This window comes from Calonectris borealis, chromosome 19 (assembly GCF_964195595.1).
Source record: "Calonectris borealis chromosome 19, bCalBor7.hap1.2, whole genome shotgun sequence".
Taxonomy (NCBI): Eukaryota; Metazoa; Chordata; class Aves; order Procellariiformes; family Procellariidae; genus Calonectris; species Calonectris borealis.
Window position 1 is genome coordinate 9735670 of NC_134330.1, and position 10574 is coordinate 9746243.

At 43.5% G+C, this 10574-nt stretch overlaps 1 protein-coding gene across 2 annotated transcripts; it reads right to left on the bottom strand.

Annotated features, from left to right (window-relative positions):
* Positions 1 to 2050: 2050 nt before the first annotated feature.
* Positions 2051 to 9817, bottom strand: RFC2 (replication factor C subunit 2). Of its 2 annotated transcripts, none has more exons than XM_075168995.1 (11): positions 9432 to 9817; positions 8543 to 8612; positions 7865 to 7906; positions 7357 to 7463; positions 6088 to 6189; positions 5373 to 5473; positions 4505 to 4662; positions 4067 to 4132; positions 3486 to 3566; positions 3033 to 3146; positions 2051 to 2357 (listed from the first exon to the last, which is right to left on the bottom strand). In XM_075168995.1, the coding sequence occupies exons 1-11, from the start codon at positions 9545 to 9547 to the stop codon at positions 2247 to 2249; spliced, it is 1068 nt and encodes a 355-aa protein (XP_075025096.1). In that variant the 5' UTR covers positions 9548 to 9817; the 3' UTR covers positions 2051 to 2246. The 2 variants fall into 2 exon arrangements, with proteins under 2 accessions (XP_075025096.1, XP_075025095.1); XM_075168994.1 differs by lacking the exon at positions 9432 to 9817 and adding an exon at positions 9062 to 9087.
* Positions 9818 to 10574: the final 757 nt, after the last annotated feature.

The following is a 10574-nucleotide window of genomic DNA, read 5'->3' on the forward strand; positions in this document are numbered from 1 at the left end:
ACTGATGCACTGTCCTTTCAGGACTGCTTTTTAGGTGTGCAAGGGTTTCTGGTGCTCAACCAAAATTGCCAGATCCTGCGTTGTCTGAACATAATGCAAGGAGAAACGACATCTCCCCTGGGTCTGCGTATCTCTTTCCTCACGTTAGGTAGGCAGCCAAGTGAGCAATTCACTTCCTGTTTTCAATTTAAGATGCATTAGAAAAGTAGTTTTGGCACCGCTGGTGCGGCTCTCAAATGGAGCTGGGGAGCCTTAGCTAACTGCTGGAAAGCAGTAGCTCTGCGCTCAGAGAGGGTGAGCAACCACCTTCGGTAGAAGAGGCTGCGTTTGTGGCTCTCGGATCGATACTATTCCTCTTCTCAGGAAAAGTGAGTAGGATTACGTCCCCTCAGTGCTGTAGAGGATTAGCCCAGAAAAGAATCAGCTCCAAACTGGAGCTGAAAAGCAGCTACTGAATGCAGTCAATAAGGAAACCACTTAAACCAGGTAGGAACAGGAACTGTGACCCTCCGTGTTGCTCGCCCTTCCACTGGCACCAACACCGCAAACCGGACGGTGCGCAGGGAGGTACATCCCGTGGGGTGAGGACCAGCCCCACAAGTCCTCCTAACACGGTGTGTGCTATTTTATGAAACCTCCACTGTAACACCTCTTCCTTCCCCGTTCAGCAGTGAACGCATTTAACTAGAAAGCAAAGACAGAGTAGGCTGGCTGTGATGTACAGCCAAAGCAAAATTAACCTGCTCTTTAAATGTGCCTTATTTAAGCTTTTGGGGACAAAAGCTGTGACGCTGTGTCTGTAGAGAACTCAGCAGCTTAAGCCCCTTAATACTAAATTATTGGTCATATATTTAACAGTGTTTGTGCTGGTAGTGACAATTCACTGGCTGGGAATCAAGAGGTAAGTTCGATAAATATCTCCTGCAGGAAGAATGTACTTGAGTGTTCCATCCATTGTTCTAAGAGCTGTTTGCTGTATTCTATTTGGGAGCAAGCTCAAATGTGCCTGCGCTTTAGCCGTCAATTGACTTGCTCTCCTGCACTTTGAACTAAAAAGGGATGTCTTCAGGCTCTGGCAGGGGAGCTGCAGAAAGTCTTGGTGGGGCAATTGATGACGCTACCAGCTCTGGCTGCTGAAACTCATTACCCCTGTGCCCAAGTCGGAGAAACGGAGGGTGTAACCAGCCACCGCTTCGGCGCAGGGGCCCGTCTTTAGACTGAAGCCGACTTACGCTGCCAGTGAAGATCAATCCGGCACTGAGACAGCTGTGGTGTGGGCAGCTCAATTCTTGGGGTGGAAAACTTCAACAGAATGGGGAGGGTGAAGTGCAGGCACCAGTAATTTGTACCTCTACCATGCTTTGTTTGACTGCTATAATCAGAACGTACTTAATTATATTAAGGTAGCTCTGCTTGGAGACACACATCTCACATCTGATATGGAGGTGGTCAAATTCAATTTATATTTGCTTTCACTCTGCATTTCACACTTTATTGCTCATCCGCACTGGCAAGGTGGTTTCCAAAACTGAACAGACAGGAAAGCACGATGCTGTAGCTTTTTGGTAGGCTGAAACTATAGTAAAATGACATTACCTAACCTGGACAGCAAGAACAGAAAAGGGAATTCAAACGCAGAGCATCCCAGCATTTGGTAAATTTTTTAAAGAAATACCCAAAATAAATAGCTGGCACCATTAAGAAATATGTAGTATTTCTCCTGTTTGGTGAAAATATCTTCCTTACCCACAGCACATCAACAGCACCCAGGAGTGGCACCTGCTCAACATGCCTCAGTTGTAACTTCATTAAACGCCTTATTTTGTGCAAAAGTTTTTCCTTCTCGGTCTCGGTGAGACCACCACTCCTGACCAGGCTTGAAGTGTAACCACTAACAACGGGATTCAATTTTTGTTTCTCCTGCTGTCAGGTCTCAGTACCGCTGACATAAGCGGTTTTGTTGAGCGCACTAGACAGACCTTATTGCTCTGGACTGGCACGCTCCTCTCTTCTACCTGGGTTGTAAAAGATAGGAGTTCTTGGGTCAAAGTAAATTTTAAAGCTTTATTGGTCTAAATAAAAAAGTACAAAACATTTTTACAATAGAACCTGGTTATTTTTCTGCAATTTAGCAAAACCAAGGGAACAGGCTCTTTGCATGCAGAATTCAGGACACGCACGGAGCTGCTGACCTTGCACACCAGGCCTTCACCTTCCAGAACGCAGGCTTCAGCTCAGTGAAATATCTAACTTGCTGCAGGGGCTGCGGTCTTCTGACACAGCCTGGCCAGCAGTCCAGCCATTTGTAAAAGTGAGTTCACACCTTCTGCTATCTTCATATGAGTGTACCCGATTTCCTAGTGATAAAGACATTGTAAAATTGTCTGTTTTCTTCCCCAGTCTATGTATAGTATGACTAATGACTAAGTAGAACATCTCCCTTACTGCTAAGAGACCAACTTTGAGTCACTCGAACTTCAGAGAAGTGTATCTTCTCACGTAAACCAACTAGAATGCCTTTTTTTTTTTATATCAAAGCCTGTATTTCCCCACTTCCTTTCTAAGAAGCAAGGTGCATACATTTGAGGACAGGTTTTAAATATGAAGAGTGATTCCATTATACCAGTTTACCATTTGTCAACTGGCTGTTAATATCATTTAATATTTTACTATCTATTGGACTAGAATCGAGTATGTGCTCGAAGAAAGTTCTCAAGGAGTTATCTGAGGCTTTGATGTAAATAATAAATTCAGCCAGCATTACATTTGTTACTAATTCTAGTTGATCACTAAAGTGACTTTGGCACTTCTATGGGTGGTTGGACTTTAAACTTCAAGTGACCATTCTTACTGACAAACTGATGATGCAGAGTGGGAAAGAAAGCAGTAATAAGAAGTTAAGAAATACTTTTTTCGCACTAATATATAGCAAATCTCAAAGAGAAAACCCTGAGGCTGCCCTTGTATTAGGGATCACTTCCTCTTCCTAAAAAGGCCCAAAAGACCCCACCAGGAATAAGGTTAGTACTAACCTTGATAAATTCCAGTTTCAGATATTCTGGCATCTGAAAGGTTTTACACACACGAAAGATGTTGCCAATCACATCTTCTGGAGAGTATCCAAGTCGCCACAGGTGGGCAAGAATCTGGGCAGGCAAGAATAATCCCTCATTTATCTGCACAACTTACCAGGTGAGTCAAGTATATTCACTTTTGGAACAGCTGTATATAACTACTGGAACTGCATGTACTATTTATCAAATGATTATCCTCAACTGTTTAGCAAGTAATTTCAATACAACTGGGTTTTTAGCTTGTTGGCTTATTCATCTGAACCTGTGTAAAAAGGATTTAATTCATCAACTCATCTGCATGGTATTGCCCTTATCTTAAAAAACAACACCCACTGTGAATTCTTCAAAACAAACAAGAATTGTGTAGAGAAAAAGTGTCTGTCTACACAGACACAACACATGAAAACCAACCTTGTATGCTTCATCAATATTTGCATTTATGCAGTGTTGTATCATTTCTTTCACAAGCAGAGGATGAGGCTCGTCACATACCTATATCAAAGAGAAATATTACACTTCAAAATATTATAAGATTCTGCATTAAACCCCTGGTATTTTCATCAACCTTCTATATTGTTGAAGTACTGAATCAGATACATTCTACAGTACAGATTAAATTTTAAGTAATGCGACTTTTCTGGTAACACAGCTATCCTGCCATGGCAGACTCAATAGCACGAAATGAGAACACCCAAGTAACAGATTCAAAAGTTATCACTGTGAAATTTCCTAGCAGTTATGTGATTCGTGTGCTTTGAGAGAGCTGGAAAGCCACAAAGTCTCAGATGTGCCATCAGGGACTGCTAGCGCTCTCTCCCTTTTCAAAAGGCCCATGCACTTTTTTACGGCCTAATGCTGTAATCGCTACATACATAGTGCTGTCTGCTGTCTGCAAACTGGCAAAGCACTTTCAAGGCTTATATATCTGATGGAATTTCTCACACAGCTGTAGTGCTAAACTTCTAGCATCACTGTTTTATGCTATTACTAACCTTAAAGACATTTTCACTGTTTATAAAGCCAAATCCAGAATATGTGGACTGTAAGTTGTTTAATGCCTGTGAAAGAAAAAATAAGACTTCATTTATTTTCTGAAGTGCTCTACTTCTCACTCCTCTCCTCAGGATGAAAAACAATCATTTTCAGAAAATGATGCCAAATAAGTAGTTTTCAATTAAGCAACAGAGTAGACCACAAATGTATGCAGACTTTGTTTCCTCCCACAAACTTGGTATCCAGTTCCCACCAATTCACTTTTAAGGAGCAGAGCCACTTTAAAACCTCACAAAACCAAATAGTTTAGTTACTCTTGTGCCATAGGTCACATCCTCTTTGCTTTACCTCTCCAAAGATAAATCCTTGAGCGCCACAACTCAAAGGTTTTTTTGCTTTAAACAGAAGCCTTTGTTTCATTGCCTTTCTTATTTTACCTGTCTCATATCTCCTTGGGCGGTGAAGATAATGGCTTCTAGTCCATCATCTGTATATGGTACATCCTCTTTCTCAACAATTTTCAGTAGCCTTGCAAGAATTTGTGAATCTGTCAGCTTGGTGTAACGCAGCACTGCACACCGGGATTGAATAGGTTCTGAGGACAGAGATTTGTAATTAGCAGTTCCCTCTTTTCTCAAAAAAAAAACAACCCTTTTTTTTTCATCTTGGAAGAAGCTATCTCAGTTTCCAACTCTTCATTTGTCTTCTTTTAAAGAAAAAGAACATGTCAGCTCCAAACAGAATATAGCATCTCCTTAAGCATATACAATTGTTATAGTCCTTCACTTGAGCGCAAATGTGCTACTTGAGTTTTCCCAGATACGTGCAAATACATATGAAGCTCAGCTTCTTCTGTTCTCCTGGTTTTCTGAATGTAGATGTTTATCATGCTATTTTAATGGCTAAACAAGAAAAGTCTAAAGGTCTACAAAGTGTTAGCCTATAGGCAAACTTAAAGATTATGTTTCAGAAAGGACAACAAAAGGGGTTCAATACCCAGTAAACAATACATCAAACAGCTTAAACTGTAGCAGAGTTGGATGGAGATTAAGCCCAAAGTATGAGAAATCTGCTTCTGCAGTCATGCATAGCACTATCCATCAAAAACAGCTGTTCAGAGGGTTCACCGGCTACACAAATATACTCTTCTTTTATTAGCTGGATGTACAGGTGGTTTGATTTTTCAGAAGTACCACGGTTTCTTGCAACGAGCAGGTCCAAGGTATTTCTGAAAACTGCCTTGGAAGTTAGCCAACAGCATGGAGAACATATGACAAAATCTCCCAGGGACTAGCAGCACTTTACCTATGATTTTGTCAGAGGCATTGCACGCAAGTGCGAAGCGCGTTGTTTTGGAATAAATTTCCATTGTTCTTCTCAATGCTTGCTGTGCTCCATCTGTCATGCTGGAGGAGAAAAGAGTTAGGACAGATTTTGCCCTTCACTGACTTATAGGTGCAGCCTAATAACTATTTTTATACAAGCTTCAGAGTTTACTGATATTAAACAGTGCTTTGTAAATTACTTGATATTCTGGTTTGATAAACTAAGCAGCTTTTTCTAGTCATGTGAACAAATCACCCCGCAATGCAAGTAGTCACCGAGACCTCCATAAAACTAACACGCAAAAATAAATCATTAGTACTCTGAAGAATACTGCTAAGACTACTACTACTTATATGCAGATGGAGGAGAATGTCCCGTTTTCATCCAGTGAAATTGTCGATGTAAGCCAGACTCTTTTCCAAGGGAAAGAGCCAGTAAACTGGAAGATGCTATTTCATATCCAGCTAAATCACAAAGTGTTTCACCCCAGTATTCAGTATCTCCTTTGAAGCAATGATCTCTGCTTGATATGAGTAATCTCATAAGAACACTGTTCAATGCATATTTATTTCCTACCAAATTATTTTTGATAGCCTGATAGAACATCTAAGACTGTCCAAGACAACAACTCCACAGAGAGGACAGATGCAACACATTTCACATAGTAGCTGAGGTGAAGAAAAAAACAACGTACCTGTCTGCTTCATCAAGGATGATTATTTTATGCCGACCTTTTGGAAGTGTGACCTTTTGCTGGGCAAACATTTTGATTTTGTTTCTCACAACATCAATGCCTCTGGAACAATAATTCAAGTGATTCATCATCAGCTGGGTGAAATTACATAATACATTTTATTCAGCAGCCACAGTGGCTGAAGCACTCCTGAGCTCCCTATTCTCCCGCTGTTTGTTCTTACCCCTTCAGCTGTGCCAGTGTAATTGTTGTGAAACCATGTTGTGAGCCAGACTGCCTAACCGATTCAGATTTAAACACCAATAATCCTCATTTCTGGAGGCTTTGAAAAAATAATTTAACAGTATCAGTAAATATATATCAGTAACCTCACAGTACTGCCACAAAATTACTTATGTTTGGCAAAAGGTAGGGGTAATAAATGAACAAAGGCAGAAGCATTTAATACTGCTTTGCTACTTTGCCAGCACTTCACACAGCTACATCCACAGACCCAGCTGTAACTCAGAAGAGTTTAAGAAAAACAGTTGGACAGACTGCATCATTTTAGCACAACACAGGGGCCTTCCTAGACAGAGTCCCAACAAAGACTTACTTTTAAAAAGAAAGGATTTTACTTTTTTGTTCTGTTTAGAAAATGAATGTTGTGATTCTATAGCTCTTCTATAACTGATTTTAACAAAGGTAGGTAAAATGTATTGTGCTCATCAACAACCCTCTAGAAAATGTCCTCAGAATACTTCAGGATGGGTCTGCTACAGAACTTGGGAAATATAATCAGCCCTCAGTGCCTGATCCTTGGGGTAGAGTCAGTGTCCTCTACCTAACACCCTTATCCTACATTTTGAACCCCAACTGCCCTTATAGCCCTAATTTCTACCACTTCACTTTTTTTCCTAAGCGCTGAAGAGTTTCATTACAAACAACTTGTTCACTTTTCATTCTTAGGAGGATCTTCATGAATGCTGGAAGCTTAAATCTTTAAAGTAAATTCAAGAAAATAGTACCATTATGGATTCTGCACTCCATCTATTTCTATTTTTGTGCATCAAAGTATCTATCAAGTTTATAAAATACCAAGTAATAATATTTATGTTGATAGCTGGACACCAAAGATTGTCTAACTTTTAGTTGGAAAAACTGCATTAAAATAAGTACTAGAGGCCTTAAAATAGCATTAAGCCTATCAAGCCAGTCTGAGTTGAACTAAAAATAAAAATGGATACTTGCTTTTTCATTAAAAGTATAATAAGGTTTATTCATTCTCACCTGTCATTTGAGGCATTCAGCTCCAAAACAGCATCCTTTAATGCAGGACCAAGCAGAGCACGAGCCAAGCAGAGGATACTGGTGGTTTTACCTGTTCCTGGGGGACCCTAGAAATGCAACAATGCAGCAATTGCTGGTTAAGTTTAATGTCATTTTCGAAGCAGTACTCTCTACAAAACTCCTCAGTCACGAAAAACAGCTGCAAGAGAGGAACTGCAGAGAGAACATCAGACTAGAGGCTGCCCTAGTTTAGGATCCTGCCTCCAACAGAGGAGAGCAATGCTGCAAGGAGAAGCACGAGACATGCTTCAACAGGCACCTGAGGGCCAAGTTAGTTTTTAACAGAAGGTTGTTCACTACCTGTGTATTCTGCCAAGAACATACAATCAACATCTCTCTTACCAATACATTCAGGCACAATGCAAATCTATATTGGAAAGCTATTGTGGCTAGATTTCAGAAGCCAGGACCAACACAGTGAAATACAGTACAACACAGCAATACTTACAGCAATTATAATATTTGGTACGTTCCCCTCTTTTGCAAAGACCTAAGAAATAACAATAATAAAAAATTATATAAGAAAATAGTGGGAACAAATAGTTTCCAACAGAGCTAACCATTCTTTTCTTCCCTCCTGCTTTCATTTTTTTGGACCTTGCTGCTTTTATATTTTTTTTAATTGAACCATTATTAGTCAGTCACTAGAATAGTATGGAAAAACTTAAAAGCACTTAATCCCACAGGTCTTTAGTACTCCTGCCATTCCTTTGCACCTGTTATATGTTTGCTAGTATAAGCTTTCTGTTAACAAATAATGTGTTTACAACTAATTTGTCACGGAAATTTTTTTTTTCCAGAAAAACATTACATTTATGTTTCTTTCTGTTGTTATATAACTTATATTTATTCATTGAAACAATATTATTATAACAGCTACAAGTTTTCTAAGTTGTATCAAAACAGGGCCAATTTAAACAATATCCTAATTCATGAAGGCATATTTCCTTAGAACACCACTCAAACATGTCCTAAAATGTGTCATTTCTTAAGTAAATCGAAAGATTTTTTCCACATACTCATGTATGGATGTAAAAATACAAAAGTGCTTTTATTGGTCTGTGCATCTATGCAGAATTAGGTTTTTTGAGTTAACCCATAAAAAGATAACGGGACAGCTACACACCTCCAACCTGCTCACAGTATCTTCATTTCCAACTATTTCACGTAATTTCATGGGTCTGTATTTTTCCACCCTGTAAAAGTAAAACCCCACACACTTCAGCATGTCTAATAAAACTTTAATAGTACTTTACACTGATCGAAAAGGAGGATTACATTAAGATAACATGGGACAAAGATGACTTGATGCGTCTTTCGGGCAAATGCTGCAGGGTCCCCCCTGACTGCCACACCACCAATTCCTTAAGGGTTGTTTTACTTTGATTAGCATAGAAAAGGAAAAGGAAGAAAAACATGCCCAACTTGGACTCGAGTTTGGTGCCTCAGTCTGATAGCAGGCCTAAGAGGACACGCCGCCCTGTGCGCTCTCTTAGGGTTAACACAAGGCAAGGCTGACTTTGTCTGGACGCGATGGGGACTTCTTGCTTTCCACTCCAGGCTGCCCTGTGCCCCCTTCCCCACTCCCACTTAACAGGCCCCAGCCCTGCCTGGGCAGCTTACAGGGTGCAGGCAGTGCCCTCACCGCTGTCAGGACCCCCCCCTCTTCCGAGTCAGACCCAGCTCCTGCAGCTCGGCGGGCACGGGGGGAAGGCCCTAGGCGGCCGGGCCGGGGCCGGCCTACACGGCCCCCTCAGCGGAGCCGCCGCGCGGGTACAGGCCCAACAGCGCTGCGCGAGCCCCCACCTTCCCGCCAACGGCGCGCCCCGCCCCTCTCTCGCCCCATAGGCTATGCCCCGCCAGGCCCCGCCTCCTGCTACGCTCTGCACCAATGACCGCGCGCCCTCGGCCCTTCCTCCCTCCCCCGGCTCCATCTCGCAGGCGCTCAGCAGCCGCCCGCGCTCCCTGGCCAGCAGCCGTCCCCCCGCGCAGGCCGCGCCGCCTCCGGCGCTCACCAGGGCAGCTCGTAATGGCCGCCGGCGGCAGGAGCAGACCCCGGGGGGTCGGCGGATCCCCGCTTCTCGCCTGCCGCGGGCCCGGCCTTCTCGTCCTCCGCGGCCTCCATCTCCATCCTGGCGGCCGCTGGCCCGGCCCGGCTCAGCCCCTGTCTCCCCGCCGCCTCCGTGAGGGGAGGGCCGCGCTCCCGGGCCCGCCTCGCGGGGCGGGCCGGCGAGGGCTGGCGGGGTGGGTCCTCCCCCCGCGCTCCCTGCCCGGCCGGGGCGGCTTCCCCGGCGGCGGGCGCTGTAGGCGCTCGCCAGCCGGCCTTGGCGGCCTCGGCAGCTCTGTGAGGCTGTGGAGGGGAGGCGGGGAGGCGGCAAGCCGGGCCCTGGGGGCGGTGGGGCTGGGCTTTGCTGAGGAGGGACTGGCGGTTAGGCGTGGGGGCCGCTCACAGCGCGGCTGGGTGGGCTTGTGCTCGGCTGTTTTGGAGTCTGGCTGCTTTTCCTGCCTTACTGACTGGTTAAGTGTTAAGATAATTAATAAAAACAGTGGTATGCTTGCACTTCAGGAGTCTAAACCTTTGTTTCTTCTTCTAGCTACCCTTATTTCCCCCTATAAAATGAAAACAATAAAAGAGACGTTGCAAAATACAGTAAGTGGTTATGTTATAATGGAGGGGTGTGGTTCTGGTGCTGCCGTTAGATTTGGGGTATCAATGCTGGTTTTAAACCTCAGTAGTTACTGGGGCCTTGATACATCTTTAAGTCCTGCTTATGCTCCACGTAATTATTGACATTTGTGTTAGCTCAGTGAGCAGAGGATATGCCCTTCAGCCTGGGCTCTGGTTCATTGGGAAGTGTTTCTAATTTAAGATTGGTGTGAGGCAGGAACTTGGAACTGATCATCTTTGAAGCCCTGTGTGAGCAGAGATGCTCTTCTAAGGGAGTAACTTCCTATCACTTGCCACAACATTTGCATTCCCATGTTATTGTCAGTGCCTGTTACTTGGTGTTTTGAGGTTGGCACATGAATGTTTGCAGATGAGAGCATTGCCTTCAGCCTGTGGAACTGGTTCAGCTTGTGGCCTGACAGTGATGGAGCCTGCCACGTTTCTTGCGAGGCTCTAAAGCTCTGGAGGGTGAAGTTTCCATTACGCAAAG